This window comes from Triturus cristatus, chromosome 3_2 (genome assembly GCF_964204655.1).
Source record: "Triturus cristatus chromosome 3_2, aTriCri1.1, whole genome shotgun sequence".
In the NCBI taxonomy this organism is placed as follows: domain Eukaryota; kingdom Metazoa; phylum Chordata; class Amphibia; order Caudata; family Salamandridae; genus Triturus; species Triturus cristatus.
This window is the reverse complement of record NC_140584.1, coordinates 1,082,566,249-1,082,583,449: the sequence shown is the minus strand read 5'-3', so window position 1 is coordinate 1,082,583,449 and position 17,201 is coordinate 1,082,566,249. Positions and strand designations below refer to the sequence as shown.

General features: G+C 45.3%; 1 protein-coding gene across 2 annotated transcripts in view; it reads right to left on the bottom strand.

The window, feature by feature from the left end:
* Positions 1-17,201, bottom strand: part of NIPSNAP2 (nipsnap homolog 2) — a 115,938-nt gene that overhangs the window by 29,784 nt on the left and 68,953 nt on the right. For both annotated transcript variants that reach the window (XM_085649825.1, XM_085649826.1), the window contains exon 4: positions 6,752-6,846. In XM_085649825.1, coding sequence (XP_085505951.1) covers positions 6,752-6,846 — 95 coding nt within the window. The remainder of the gene's footprint in view (positions 1-6,751; positions 6,847-17,201) is intronic.

Genomic DNA, 17,201 nt, shown 5'->3' with positions numbered 1-17,201 from the left:
ACAGTATTCCCTTATTACTTAGATGCTAACTTCTCCAAGACAAGCAGACATTCTCTAGTTGGATAATGTATGTAGACATCCAGCATGGACAGGAGCCTTATCAAGTTCAAAAACCTCTTAAAGGCCTTGGATTATATGAACCTGGTGGCACCTGAACAAGTGCTTCATTAAAAATCCCCAGCCAAAGGGGCAAACATGGTCAATGCACTAGGTTTAAAAGAAGTAAATAGATCAGACGAGAAGGCAGCTGATTTGAGTGCTCTTATGAAATGTATTGACCAATTTACAAAAGATGAGAAACTTGCAGAAATACGCTTCTCCATTTGGCCAGAATTATTGTGATGTTATCAACAACTCATAGTACATTCTTATGGAGGATTACTGAGCTGTCAGTTGAATGCCTGTCTCGCTTTTTCTCTCTGCCTATAGATGTGTTCTGGGCACAACTCTAGTTTAACACCTTCGCTTCGAAAAAAAATATTTGAAGAAGTAGAAAATAACAGTGTTGGGTGCCTTCTTAAATACTTCTCAACTTTGATGAAATTTACCTGAAACCTACACAAGAAGGAACGCCACCTAACGAATAAAGGAAAGGAAATCACAGATGGAAATTTAGACTGGAATTCCGATACTTGGACAACAATATATTTTTACTTGAACGGTTACTGCTGTAAGGATCACTATGAGCTGCTCCTCAAACTCGAGTCTTAATACCCAGACTGCTTACAAGAGTGTGATGTAAAGGGAGGGACAACACTGAGACTGGGCACTGCAAAGGTAACAGGTAACTCATCAAGAGCACCACAAGAGGCAGGGTTGTTTACTATGGATCATAATGACCCCACAATGCTTTGTGCTCACGTCGATATTTTAAAAGCAAATGGGCAGCATACGGAGACCCTATCTGCCACTGAAAAAGGAACGATTTATCAATGAACAAGAAGTGGTTTGTAAAGATGACTCTGATAGCAGGTACTCAAACCACTCTGAGCTCCCAGGCAACTGCTTTGTTACACAGTAACAGGCAAACACCAGAACAAGCTTTGATGCAGTTGTGTTACACAAGTTTAGCAGAAAAGTCCGAATCAAAGAAATACATATTGTGCGAGAACATCAAATTCTAAACAGTTTGAGAACAAGACAAAAAGAAAGGCATTGATTATGTTTGGAAGTGCATTTTGTAGTTGGTGAGGAAGGCTTATTATTCCAATTGTTTAACAATATGCTGCCGTGCATCGAGATCTGCAATTTGATTCAGTTGAGTTGCGCCAGTTCCAGCGGTGGTATAGAACATTACCATGGAAAGCTATAAATCGCAATTAGCATTTTGTATCAATGCCAGGTGAGCTCTCCATACAAGTAAATGGCAGCATGTTAAGGGAGTACAAGATGGACGCAATCGGGGAACTAGTCTGAGAGGACAGAAAATAAACTAGACGGTTTAGATGCTAAAGGACTGTCTGTAGTCATTTGTCGGAGTTAGGAAGCAAAACAAAGAATAGAGAAAAACATACCAATTGTACAAAGCCATAGAAACATTGAATAACTTCATAAAAAGAAGACAAAAAATTCAGGGACCCAGATGTTTGGGAACGGAGCTGATATATATCTGCAACCTCAGGAGTTCTACAAGCATGGTTAAAGGTATTAAGTATACATATATGTGGTATAAGCCAATGTAAACACTGACAAGCAGATGAAGGAGAAAAATATAGGCAAAGATTTTAAAGGAGAAAAGGGAGATTTGTAGGATGTTGAAAAAAATCTGTCTAGTGGATCATTGTCCAACGTGCCATATGGCATAGAGGCAGAGATCACATCTAAGAAAAAAAAAAGATAAAGGAGAAGATGTATGTAGTGGGGGAGGACCAGGAACGGTTAATAAGGAAAAATGAAAGCAAACTACACATTTTAAAGTCTGGTGATGGGTGTAAAATTCTATAAGTGGCACTTAGTGCTCTGACTGAGTCGTTTGCTGAAATCTATTCAAGTATTCATAAAGACACAAGGCAAACTCAGAAATCTTAAATACTGCATTGTGCATAAAAGATGTCTCGGATCAAACGTGCTTTAATATACCATTAAAGTAGAACAACAATTGAAGGGTAAATGTGAACCACTGCGAGGCAGAGACATCTGAGAAGACTGTGGTATCACTATCACAGAGTCCAGCCTTTATCATATGCATGTCAGAGAGATTATAGGAAGTGGGCCGGACTATCACGACCTGAATAATAGTATCGGCATGGACAGCCTTTGATTACCGAACAAGGGAATTAAGGGGCTGATTTTGAGGTCTGTGGTGGTCCCCCCTGACAGACAGCCCTTTGGTCCAACTGCCCCATTATGATGCAGGCGGTCAGACCAAAACAATCGGAGGTGGGGGGTGACTGGCACACGTTGCATGGATGTGCACAAAGTGTTCTTTCACACTGGCTTGTGTTGCAGCCCTTTCCTTGGGCCGCAGTGTAAAAGAGCACTCTGAATGCCACCACAGTTATCAACTTGTAACTGGGTGGTCGGACCGCCAAATGCTTGTCGGACGGTCTCCTGACTGCAACAGCGGTCGACCGCCCGATATCATATTCAGGCCCCAAGTTTAGAAAAGCACTAAAGGCAGAGCTGTTTGCTAGACTTTACCTCAAATGGGCATAGCACCCGATGTACTTCACCGAGATCCTTGTCCATAAAGCTGCTAGGCGTATACCGTAAAAAGTGTATGCCCTTTGGGTTAGCATCTGCTTCAAACATTTTGCAGAGAGTGCTAGACATGTTAGTGAGATGAGATAAGATAACTTGGCTTTACAAGGATCACATTCTGGTTAGTGGGAGCACTATGGATGAGCCAGATTGTGACCCAAAAGCAGGGATTTACAATCAAAACATAAAATTACGGTAGTGGAGGTAAATCAGGTGAAATCCACTTTACACAAGAAGGGAATCGCTTCCAAAGCTAAATTTGAGAAGGAGTATAAAAAATTGCTTACTCACCTACAGACGAAGAGCAACTTTGGTGTTACCTTGGGTTACTATATTGATCAGTATTCAATTATCTGACAAAACAACTTCACTTACTGAAGGATGCATGTACTATGATTAGTTTTGATGTGATGAAAACTGCCCGTGTTGACAGTGGTAGTTGGTAACAATGGGCTGGAGCAGTATTATGCCAAATATATGGTGTGCGGTCAAGTACCCATTACAATTGCTTTTAGTGCGCTAAAGAATGCTGAGACGTGATGTGCGGTTAATGAGTAAAACATTAGCATATGTATGGGGATGGGTACATTTGCTCACCTTTTTCTACGCAATGCCACATAGGATACGATCAGATAACACGCTATTGCTGTTTTAGTGTTGATAAAAGTTTCTGATCGGGTGCCTACCCTTCTAACAAATTATGTGTTATACAAGTGCCTATTAACCATGACATGCTAGTGCAATAGTACATTTACAAAATGGAGTACTTAGGAGTGTGGCTAATGTAGAGCTTGGAAAGAGTATGGAGACCGATGCAGGTTGATGCAACAGTGGTAAAATAGATCTCAAAAGGTGAACACCACACTACAGGATGATTAAAAAAAAAGAATGTAATGATTTATGTGGTAGACAGATGGCACAATGTTGCATCAATCATAGGATTTTTAACAAAGAATGAGGATCTATGGAAAATGTTAGAAAGGAACAGGTTAGGGCTGCCTGTCTAAACGAGAAGAAAGGTCAAATAAATATGAAGCAATAATGGTAAGGGATAACACAAAGAAATGAAGGAAATCACGAAATGTTGACAAGAAGTAGATAACTTAGTAAAGTATTACATGGCATATGGAAATAACACTTAGGTAGGGTGGACAAGGATGTAATGTTTATAGTCAGTAGAGGTACTACAATTGGCATGGGAAAAGATAGCCTAGGAGTATTTGGGAAGTACGAATTAGTATGCATCAGTCAAGGTTACTCAATTTTGCAGAGTCACCACACAATTATAACATTTTTAGAAAAGCTATTTCTCAAAGAATGCATAACTACATAAATTCTATCAGACGCTCATGATCTGTAGACTTCCACGTTTATCCAAGATTTACTAAGAACATAGGGAAATGAAGGTGCTGTATTGTCCAGTACCAATGGATTAACGAAGCTGGCTACCCAGCTTTATGAAGTGGAGTATTCAATTGGTGTATTCTAGTAACTTGTAATAAGGAAGTGAATTTGAGAAATGATTTGGGCACATAAAGAAAGATTGTTACACCACAAAATAAGTTCCTTGCAGACATAGGGAAGGGAAGAACGGAAGGAAGTAAAACTCATACATTTGGGATGAAGAGAAGGGATGAGATTGACAATAGAGAATGAATTGCTGGAGAATGTGATCCAGAGACAAGTTAAAATAATATTTTGATGTTAAGGAGTATGGTAAATAAGAGCGCAGTGAGGAATGGTGGCTTCCTAAGGGGAAATATTATCAACATACAACAGAGGTAAACTGAACATATGTTTTAGAGGGAGGTAGTGTGGGAGTTTCTGGCTGCAACGGTGTGTTGTAAAGTGTATATAAATAGAGTGGACAAATAGTCCTGACAGTAGGCTGCAAAGAAATAAGTATTGCTCGTCCGATGTTCTGCGTGGTGTCATTTGCTCACGTCTTCATGGTGCAAAATTGCAGCCTTGTGCCATGCTGTTGACAGGCAACAGAGCTATTTCTGAGAAGAGATTTTAGGTACAAAAAGGTCTTTAAATTCCATGACAGGGATTTATCTTTTGAACAAGATCAGTTTGACTGGACTCCCAGGAGTCTTCCCTGCCATTGCAGTGGTGCCAGACAGGAGTATATTGTCATGCAGTTCCAGCTAATTTGATGTGGAAGCAACTTACCATTATATGCAGTGTACTCACTAGTGCCCACAGACAGTTCGCTTTTGCTCCCACACTGTCAGTTTAATTTATACTGTATGTTGGCACAGGAATGTACTGTGATTCTGAGGGGAAACTGATGAATGGATCTACTGGTGAAGGTTTAAATGATATCATTTTATGCACTGTAGGCATCTCAGACAATATTGATAGTGGAGTCTTATTTTGGATGTCAAGTACCCTGTTTTCAGTTTTTATTGGCATATTAAATTCTGATCACGATTAGCTCCATGCTAGGGTCTTGGGAAAGCCCTGGAGTTGTGCCCTCTTGACCGCCTCAAACTTGGGAATGATATCTCAAAAAACATAAAAAGCTTAAGAAAAATGGGGATCAGTTAAGAAATCTAAACCTCTTCTAAAAAATATATAAATAGCAATGACAAACTGAACACTACAGGTCATTAGGGAGGGCGCAAAAGTGACTGTCTACCTAATGAAAGAAATAAACATGAGCAACACAGAGAATGAAATTCACAAGTAGAAAAGGTGCAACTGTACGATAAACAGGCTAGAAATCTGGATTTAAAAGGATGTGTCCTTAAAATAAAATATGATAAAAGTAGTACATCCAATCGAGAGCTAGCAATATTTTAAAAATCTGTTCAATAATAGCCCTAGGGAGAATTGTACATCCAACTGGGTACATAAAAACAGACTAAAGTGAATGAGGCTGAGAAAGCAATGTGCAATGCACCAATGAATGCAAACACGTGCTGTTGCTTTGGGTTTAGAAGTGATTGTTAAGGCTGTTGAAAAAGAGCACAAAACTGATTAGGAACTGGAGTAGTCGGTGATGTTCCATGTTTGCCTTGAACTGATGTTTTCCTTATATTATCGTTTACATCCCGAAACAAGAACCACAGTGGATACCAAACATGTATGTAACTTAGTTTGAATTAACCAGATCATTTGGCTATAATCAAACAAGTCTGAAGTCATGTTAACAATAAATGTTTTAACTTTTGATTTGTACTTCAGTGTTATAGGTTATCAGGACGATGTGACGTTTCTTTATCATTTTATTTTCTGCAGGTGATACCACCACATTCCATAATGATAATGTAATGTAAGTTTATTCAGCACTTAGGCAAATGTGGTGTTCCAAAGCACCAGTAGATTAAACATATACATATATAAAACAATGGCATGAATTATTTATCATCAAGGCTAACTTTCATTAAGATGGCCTTAGGTGTTTTCTGAATTATCTACCACACTCGCAAGCCTTTAAAACCAGTTAAACACTGGCACTGAAATGGATGTATTATAAACCGGACATTTGCAATATTCGACTAATTTTCTATTTCCGACAACAACCAAAAATTAGGAAAATTATGCATACCTAAAGAAAAAGCAAATTCTCACAAAACTACTGTTTTGCCATTATAAAGATTAGATTGCTGAGGTATGCTTGTTAGACGCACAGCATATGATGTAGTGTGATGTATCAATACAAAACTGTAAAAAGCATTATAGTAAAGAAATACATGCTAAAGGAAACACTGCAAGAGTCACTGTAATACATAAGGCAAAGAAAAACATAAGCCGTGCATTTATAAGGATTGTGTCGCATCACACTTCGATAATACTTATGTATTCAAAAAATGTAGATTTAGATGAATCTATTATGTCATTTAGGAATTTACACAATAAGTGAGGCATACATGACATCATAAACTTGCAGTAAGTTTGAAGTCTGATCTCATGTTTTAAATGTACAGTATCACTCGGCACACAAAGATTATCAAAATGTGGCTAAACGTTTTAAGAAAATATCTGGCAAGCAAACACTGTTACAGTTAGCACATTTATATTCTGTTATACTGCTATCTCATACCAGCCTGATCTTGTTCTCCGTACCACGTGTTCCAAGTTCCCACCAGTGTGCACGGGTAGTTTTTTTCTTCATGAATCTTTGGCAGCACCTCTTCACTTAAAAACAAGGAATATTGACACTATATTGCATTCTTCTCGGTGCCCATAAATCATCAAATGCCACTAACAACTAAATTATTAAGAAATCAGTCTAATGTGTGACTTTTGTTTCAAGACTGACTTTAACCTTTCATCCAATTATTCAAGCAAGGCTACAAAACAGACACAATCTATATCAATCAAGTAGCATGTCACAATGCTACTTTATTGAGGAAAACAACAATTGTCAAAGGTTTCGCTAGACCTCTTTCAGCCATGTGTCACTAATAACATACAAGACTACGGTTTGGAATTAGGTCAAATTGGTCAATGAGTATTATTAAGCAAAGTTTAAAAAACAGTGGACCTCCAACAGCCAGGAGTACTAAGGAGTCATGGAACCAAAAGTCTACTCTGGGGTGCAAACAGAAATAATGAACTTACCATTTAAGAAAAATTATTTGGCAGAGCTCACCATCACAAAAGCTTGTGATGAAAAATGTGGTACATAAATGCTTATAAGTAAGCAAAGCCACACAATCATCAACTGTTCTTCAGTATATGTTCACAATTGAATTAAAAACATAACACTTCAAAAACTACCCATAACTAGGCACCTTGATATGAAGTCCAAAACAGAAATCTGTTCTAAACAAAAATTCAATTCACGAAAAAAAGCTGTGCTTGTGATCAGAATTAACTGAATATTTAATGTCACTTTAATAGGAGAATAAGAAGCTGTCATGGATCGGGTGCGGGGGCGCGATAGCAGGGGCACACGGCGTAAGGTATGAGTGTGTGGGGACGGTAAACTACATTTCCCAGAAAACTAGGGAAAGAACTACCGACAGCACCTGATTGGGCTATTTAAGCTCCGCCCCCACGAAGGACAGGGCTTGCCACAACGAAGATTCCGTGGAAGACGTCGGAGTAAGCCTACGCGAGCGTCTTGCTCGCTGCTGTGATCTCATTGCCAGTATCAAGTGCCTGGCGCGCTGCTGTGATACCATTGCCGGTATCAAGTGCCTGGCGCGCTGCTGTGATACCTTTGCCGGTATCTCATTGCCGGAATCTGTGCCTGGCTCACCGCTGTGATACCAGGATCAAGTGCTCTACTCGTTTCAGGGATACCGGTTCCGGTATCGGACCCTGCTCCGTTTCAGGGATACCTATCGAGATACTTTGTTTCCCGACGCGACCGCACTGGAGCCCTTTCAGTGCGCAGGCGCCCCCTAAGGACTCCACCAACGTCAGCAAGGAACTACTTGCTCCGTAGGAGCCTACTCAATCCCCGAGCGCCTGCAGCTCTTCGTGTACGCTGTTAAGCGCACCTTCAGTTAGCAGTTGCCAGGATTTTTCCTTTCGCTGGCCTTGTGTATTCCACGACCTCCCCTGCAGTTGTTCCTCCTCGGCGGGGTCCGGGGAACATTTCCAGAGACCGGTCTGCCGGAGGAGAAGAGCTCGACACCAGACACCCGGAGCTAAGTACCTTCTGTTATCCAGCTACCTGTGATACGCTATTGAATCCTGATTGCGGGAGGAAGTGCGCGCTTGCCCCTGGCTCAAGGGTCAAGCACAGATGGCGGAAGGGCTACCTCGTGAAGATTGTCCCTGCCATTTGACGCACCACTGCTGATTTATTTTCGTTTGGGTTTATTTCTCCCTTTTTTCCCCTTTCCCCGTGGGGGTGGTAGCTAAGCCGTGTTTGCTGAGCACGCTTGAATAGCACCTCTGAGGGGACAGGGTAAACACTCTCCACATCGTTCCCGCTGTACCCGGCACCCAGGTACGTCCTTTTAATCTCTGTGTGACAGTAGCATAGCTGCGTGGTTATGGTATGCAGATTTGAAGAGCGCGCTATCAGTCAGGAGGGTATCCTGGCACTGAGCATGTGTCACTATAGCCAAACCTATGAACTAGTGGGACTTGTACGAAACGTCAGGCCTGGAGCTTCTTGCAGAATACAAGATGTAAGGAGGAGGCTCTTATGTGTAACAAAGGGTTGTTCCATGCCGTAGGAGCAATGTTGGGGAAGGCTCGGCCGTCGGATATGGTTTTCAGTATGCTTGCGATGTGTGCAAGTAGTTGTCCGGACCAGCGGAGGTGTCTGGAAGGTTTGTGAACGCAGATTAGATTGCTGAGGTATGCTGGGCCAGTGTTTTGTAGAGTCTTGAAAGAGTGGGTGAGGAATTTTAATTAGTTAAATCAAGCACAACATGTAGTACACTTAAAGGCATCCCGAGAACATAATGCTGGCTGAACCCGCTACAGCCAATTGATTTAAGACTACAGGATGTGAATGTAAGAGTCCACTATTCTCTTGACTTTGCTGCTTCGAAAAATGGCAGCCTACACAAGCCAGATGCATTGTAGGGTGGGAACTTGCTAAAGTGGCCATCATGAGGAATGCAGAGCAGATGAATTACTAGAAGGGCCACAGATGGATAGGGTCTGCAGGCACAGTACTTCTATAGAACTGGGGACATAGGTCAATGTCACTTGCAGAATGATCATGGCACCAGAAGAGAAGACTCCATAGTGAAGCAGGGAGTGGGTGTATATCAAGAGGAGAAGAAGAGAAACAAGTCTTTCTGTGTAAATCAGCTAGCGTATGAGTGTGAGCCTTTGCAAGCCTTCCAGGAGATGGGGAAAGAGTTAGCATCACAGGACACGTAGACGCCGTTCTCTAAGAGGGACTCCCTGACCTCAGTCTTAGTAAAATGTGGTGTGGGAAAACGAAGGAGAGGAGAGGCTAAGTTAACCAAATGGAAGATTTGAAAAGGGAGGCAGAAGGAGCTATAAAACTGCAAAGATACCAGATAGCAGGTGGGGGTTGTGACAGAGTACTCACACTTCAACTTCTGTGTTTCAGGAGAGGATTGAAGAGTCACTGGAATGGACTTGCAAGCTATGCCACCATTTCTCCTCCAAAAATGGATCACTTATCTGTATGGATTACCATATCCAAGCTGAATACTACAAGCCCAGTCCTATGGTTTGTGTCACTGTCCAAGGTTTAGTGGGATGCAAAGCCAGACATTCACTGGTCCAAGACAAATAAGATTTTGCAACCTTTCAACCAAATGCACAGTGGTAGAATATGAAGAAAGGTTATTGTTCAGAAATGCCTGAGCTGAACCTTGCTCGAAAAGATAGATACTAACAGATTCATAAGTATCACAACCAATAGCCTGGGCCTCAATATTGCTTAAAATTATACAAAAACTGAATTCTGAGGTGTGATCAACGTCATATCAGCATGTCGAAAAAAGGCATCAGTAGAGATACATTAGTATATCTTGAACTGGATGTTTGAATACATATTTATTTTTAGTACTGTTTATGCGGACAGTCTGAGATTTGCGTATAAATTACTGACGCCTGGTACATGCACACAATGATTCATAACTTTCTCAAACATAATATGCAAAATAGCCATCTTCGCACTAGAGATCGGAAATAAGGGCGAAGCAAAGTAGATCAGAGTGACCCCTGACCCTGCTTGCAGGCCAGGTCGCTCCCCTGCTGCCGCACAGCTCCACCTGTGTGCCAGCGCCTCCCTCGCCGCCGCTGCTCCTCCTCCGTGAGTTCGATACTGCTGTCTGTTGTGCCCCATCTGATTTAGTGCCTGCCTTGTGATTTTGTACTGTAGCCCCTTTGATTCAGTGCGTGTTTTCTTTTTGTGATTCTGTACTGTAGCCCTCGCTTCCAGCTCGTTCCCCCCACCCTCTCTTCTCTTCTGCTTCCCCTCAGCCTGTTCCCCGCCGCTGCTCCCCTGCGGCCCCGCCCCCTCGCCGCCCCGCTCCCGCCTCCCAGCTGCTCCTCCCTCCCTCCTGGCCTTAAATTGCGGCCGCGCCGCTGGCGCGCCGGAGGCTCGGCAGAGGCAAGCCCGTCTGCGCCCATCCGTGCCTGGATCGTGCCCAGCGCCAGAACTCCTGGACCCCGCGCACACCACGACGCCAGACTCCGAAACGGCGCCAGCACTCTCCTCGCACTCAACACCGGCCGTGACAACCGCTGTTTCCAGGCCGCCCCGAAGCGCACCCACGGACCTTTCTCTTGCCGCACCTGCAACTTCACCTGCAACAGAACCACCAAACCTCCAAGGACCGGACCCAACCACCTTCACTGCATCCTCCTCAACACCCGCTCTGCACGCAAACACGCCGTTGAGCTCTGGGACCTGCTCGACACCTCCGCCCCAGACGTTGCCTTCCTGACCGAGACTTGGTGGAACGACTCCTCGGCACCCAACATCGCCATAGCCATCCCGGACGGCTACAAGATCACCCACAGGGATTGCGCCAACGGAATTGGAGGAGGTCTAGCCATCGTCCACAAGTCCAGCCTCCAGTGCTACACCCACACAGACAACACCCTCAACACCGCCGAACACCTGCACTTCCGGATCCACATCGACCCCAACACCACCCTCAGAGGAACACTCGTCTACAGACCCCCCCGGACCCTGAGCTCAGTTCTGCGACTCCATTGCCGACCTCGCCAGCACCTACGCACTCGCCTCTACGGACTACATCCTCCTCGGGGACCTGAACTTCCACCTCGAGAACAACAACGACGCCAACTCCGCCACCCTCATCGACAACCTCGGCCTCAGACAGCTCGTCACCGCACTCGCCTACGCCGCCAGCCACACGCTTGACCCAGTCTCCGCCACAAGCACTCACGTCGCCTTCAACCGCATCACCAAACTCCACTGGACCGACCACCACTGCATCCATTTCACCTTCCAGAAACCACGCACCACCGCACCCAACAGCTGCCCCGCCGCTGCTGGAGCAAAGTCACCGAAGACCAGCTGACCTCCACCCTCGCCCAGAACCCTCCTACCAATCCCACCGACCCAGATGCTGCCACCAGCAACCTCAGACAGTGGATCGACGACTGCGCTAACACCCTCGCCCCGCTCAAGAAAACCTCCAACAACCACACCAGCAAGAAAGCCACACGGTTCACCGAGGAGCTCCAGACCTCCAAACGCACATACCGGAAACTGGAGAAGAAATGGCTCCACGAACGTACACCGGACAGCCACGCAGCCCACAAGGACGCCATCTGCAGACATCACCACCCCATCAGAACAGCCAAGAGATCCTCCTTCAAAGCCCACCTGGACAACAACGCACACAACAGCAAAGAGCTATTAAACAAAGTGAATGAACTCTCCAACCCCAGTTCAAACACCAACGATATCCCACCCTCACAAAATCTGTGCGACTCACTGGCCACCTTCTTCCACCGCAAGATAGCCGACATCCGCGACAGCTTCAACACCACGACCGCCCCGACAACGCCAGACTCCAACACCCCCTCGAACACCACCAGCACCAACCACCTGACCTTCTGATCCAACGTCAACGACGACGAGACGTGCAGGGCCATGAACTCCATCCACTCAGGATCACCATCGGACCCCTGCCCACACCACATATTCAACAAAGCGGACGCAACCATCGCACCCCAACTACGGAAGGTCATCAACATCTCCTTCGAAACAGCGACATTCCCGGAAAGCTGGAAGCACGCCGAAATCAACGCCCTCCTCAAGAAGCCCAAGGAGGACCCCAAGGACCTCAAGAACTTCCGGCCCATCACCCTGCTCCCCTTCTCGGCGAAGGTCATCGAGAAAATCGCCAACATGCAACTGACCTGCCACCTCGAGGACAACATCATCTTAGACCCGTCCCAGTCCGGATTCAGATGAAACCACAGCACCGAGACAGCCCTCATCACCGCCACAGACGACATCAGGCGCCAACTTGACAACCGCGAGACATCAGCCCTCATCCTCCTGGACCTGTCAGCCACCTTCGACACAGTCTGCCACCGCACACTAAAGATACGCCTCCAAGAAGCCGGAATCCGAGAGAAGGCCCTGGACTGGACCACGTCCTTCCTCTCCGGCAGAACCCAGAGAATCCGCCTCCCACCCTTCCGATCTGAAGCCACCGACATCTGCGGCGTACCCCAGGCCTCATCCCTCAGCCCGACCCTGTTCAACGTCTACATGGCCCCCCTCGCACAAGTGGCCCGCCAGCACAACCTCAACATCATCTCCAACGCTGACGACACTCTCCCTCACCAAGGACCCGCACACCGTCAAAACCAACCTCCATGAGGGAATGAAGGACGTCGCCGAGTGGATGAGGAGCAGCCGCCTGAAACTGAACTCGGACAAGACAGAGGTCCTCATCCTCGGCCCCACCCCCTCTGCCTGGGACGACGCCTGGTGACCGACCACACTGGGAACCGCACCGACACCCACGGACCACGCATGCAACCTAGGATTCATCCTCGACTCCTCCCTCTCCATGTCGAAGCATGTCAACACCATCTCCTCAGCCTGCTACAACACCCTCCGCATTCTCCGCAGGATCTACAAATGGATCCCGACCGAAACAAGAAGAACGGTGACCCAAGCCCTCGTCAGCAGCAGGCTGGACTACGGCAATGCACTCTACGCAGGAATCCCTGCCAAACACCTACGACGACTACAACGCATCCAAAACGCATCCGCCCACTGATCCTCAACATCCCTCGTTGCAGCCACATCACCCCCCACCTAAGACACCTGCACTGGCTCCCCGTCAACAAGAGGATCACCTTCAAGCTCCTCACCCACGCACACAAAGCACTCCACAACACCGGACCAGCCTACCTGAACAGCAGACTCAGCTTCTACACCCCCACCTGCCAGCTCCGCTCCCCCAGCTTCGCCCTCGCAGCCGTCCCCCGCATCCAACGAACAACCTCCAGTGCCGACAAAACCTGGAACACCCTCCCTACCCACCTGCGACAGACCCAAGACCTGCTCACCTTCAGAAGACTCCTCGAAACCTGGCTCTTCGAGCAGTAGCAGCACCCCCCTCCCCTCAGCGCCTTGAGACCCTCACGGGTAAGTAGTGCGCTTTACAGTGACTGATTGATTGATTGATTGATTGATTGATTGATGTTGTGCCTTTATGGGCTTTGAATGTTTTAAGAAGGGACACATCCTGAATGATATTTTAATGAATGAGATAGAAGTTAGTTTATGTTATCTTGTTTCTAGCATGACCATGGTATCTGAAAAATATAAATTACATGATTGTGAACGCAGCTTAGATTGTAGAGGTATGACTCACTGAATGCAAGTGCGTTGATACAAATAACACCTAAGAATATTATGTGAACAGCTGGATTAGCAATGATCTGTGGACGATTATGAGAAGTGATGCAGAGGTAAAGGCAAAGATTCAGCAGAGCTCTATAACAAGCAGTTGGGTGCCATTATTTTCACAAAGACCCCACTTTAACAGAGGGTTTGTGGGTCAGTGTACAGTGCAACCAATGTCCACGTGTAGGGAAAGCTTCCTGTGTAAATCAGTCAGCGTGTGTGTGTGTGGCAGCCTTACGCAAGGAGTTTATGCTGTGACATGTTAACCAATTCTTTTTTTATTTAATCCACTGCGATGTGTGAACCAGACGCCGGGCGAATATTTGGGGTTGCAGGTTTTAGCATTAAAGGTTGGGGCAGCTAAGAGTCACCTGCAACAATCTGCCACATGAGGAAGGTCGAAGTGTATCGCGTCTCAATTGTGAGTGTTTTTACCTATATTAACATCAGAAAAAACTCGATTATTGTATTAAAAGCCAGAGAAGAATGCTGTTGATAAATAAATCCTGTGTATGGCATCCTCGCATAAACCACAGAAACATTACGCTCTGGGTAAAACCCGAAAAAAGCCAGCTAACGGGTTTTCTATATACAGCATTATCACATAAACTGCCCAAGATCCAAATTATAAATGAAGTTCTAGAGATCTGAAAATCCATCTTCATATATGCATGTAGCAGTACTTGAAATGTGGGAAACTGGGAACAATTGTATGCAAAGCAGCTGGCATGTGCGAGTTTGCATGTCACAATTAGGCAGTTAATACGTAGGTTCCCCGTCTGTGTTAACTGGTACTTCTCTTTGAAGAGCGGTCTCATCAGTTTATTTATGGACTGAAATAGCCTAGAAGTTGTTCTGATGTGAATGGAGATGTTGATCTACATCCGAGAATGGTACATCTCTCGGTCTTTTCTCTGTTCCCAATTCGGTGATATCCTGGCTCTTGGAGTAACAGAATATGACAGTTCTTGAGGATGCTGCAGGCTTACACAGGGACGAATGTAGTTCCTTCAGCAGCGATGAGCTGATGTGATTGAATATCCTGAAAACCTTTGATGAAACAAGCTACAGCAGGAAAATTCATTCCACGAGTGCCACAGTGTTATCAGAAAAGCCAGTAAGCAGAGAGTTGCCTCTGTCTAAGGGGGTGCAGACCACACCTTGCATTGTTGTTCTGAAGTCCGTTTCAAGTTGAAACAGCTTCCCCTTTTTAGTGGGGTGGAACTCTTTTTTTCTCTAGGCCACCTGTTTGTTGAAGGAATGGTCCGTGCAGAAAGAGAATCCAAGTAATTTCACAAGGGCTGTTCGGTAGATTGCGTAAAGACATTAGCCAAGCTTGAATTTGTGGTTCCTTGGTCCTGTTCAAGGACGTTCTGATATGGTTGGACTGAGTTTGACATTGAGTTCTGAATCAGCTTGAGGTAGGTTTTGAGTCCGTGAATTACAAGAGCTGAGGAAACTGTGATATAGAGTTATGTCATCATCGTGTTGTACGCTGATGATGATGAAGAAGAAGAAGAATATGGATTCAGAGGGTTTAGTCAAGAGGTTGAATATGATGACTGCTCTGCATGAGAAAGGGAGTTTCTGGGATCTCGGTACTCCCATCTCAAAGAGCTGGTGATGGCGGTTGAGGTAAGAGGGGGACCATGGCAGGACTAGATCAGAGAAACCCAAGCATGTTTCCAGGGTGTGAATCAACGTTTGGTGGTCAGCTGTGTCAAAGGCTGCAGATAGGTTGAGCCACACCAGGAGAAAGAAGTTATTTTTGCCACTGATGGCCCATCAGCAACCTGAAGGGTAGGCAATAGTATGCTGCTATGAATTACTTATTACTGTAGAAGGGACAAAGTGAAAGGAAAATGCGACTTACCAGTATACATCTGTTCTTGGCATGTAAAGCTGCAGATTTGTATACTTTTGCATGGATCGCCATTTGATGTTGGGCTCGGATGTTTGCAGTTTGTTTTTGTCTTGGAAGAAGTCTTTGTAGTCACAAGGTAGGTGACTCCTCCCTAGGACCAGAGTGCGCATGGGCATCGACTCCATCCTTAGATTGTTTTTGCCACAAAGGGTTACGATGGAGTAGTAAGAAGAAGAAAGAGATGTCCATGTGTAATGTATCTAATTAAGATAGTACTGGAACAGATAGAGGTATCCGGGGAGACGGGTGGGTGTATACGAATCTGCAGCTCTACATGCCAAGAACAGATGCATACTGTTAACCCCTTCGGTGCCACGCCCTTTCCCCCTCCTGTGCCGGGCGTTTCCTTAGTGGGCGGGTTTCATGACGAGATAGTCTCGTCATGGGCACAGCGCGACCGTGCTCCATGACGAGACTATCTCGTCATGGGCACAGAAGAGGTTAAGTAGCATTTTCCGATCGAGGCATATGTGCTGCAGATTGTATACTTTTGCATAGACTGTACAGGAGTTACATCCTTAGCGGTGGCTACCTGTATCTGTTGCAGTGGTTTGAAAAAGTGTTCTTAATACAGCCTGGCCCACACAAGCTTGTTGTTTTGCCTGCACATCTACACAATAGTGTTTTGTGAAGGTGTGTGGTGTAGTCCAAGTTGCTGCTTTGCAGATGTCATCTAGGGGAATTTTCCCTAAGAATGCCATAGAAGCCCCTAGTTTGCGTGTGGAATGAGCCCTAGGGGGAATGGTAAGTGTGCGTTTGGCTTGATATAGCATATTGGGATGCATTTAACAATCCACCTAGCAATTCCTGCCTTTGAGATGGGATTGCCTTTATGAGGTGGGGAGAAAGCCACAAAGAGTTGTTTGGTCTTTCTAAAGGATTTTGTCCTTTCAATGTAGTAGAGTATTGCTCTGCTAACGTCTAACGTGTGAAGAGGTCATCCTGCTACTGAGTCTGGTTGAGGAAAAAATACTGGGAATTCAACGGACTGTTTGAGATGGAAAGCAGATACGACTTTGGGTAAAAATGTAGGGTTAGTCCTAAGAACCACTTTGTTATGATGGATGTGTAAAAATGGTTCTTGTATGGTTAATGCCTGTAGTTCACTAACTCTCCTGAGAGATGTGATAGCAACCAAAAAGGCTACCTTCCAAGTGAGGCACTGTAGTTCGCATTTGTGGAGAGGTTCAAAAGGTGGACCCATGAGTCTAGTAAGGACCACGTTTAGGTTCCACACTGGAGAGGGTGGTACCCTGGGTGGAAATACTCTCT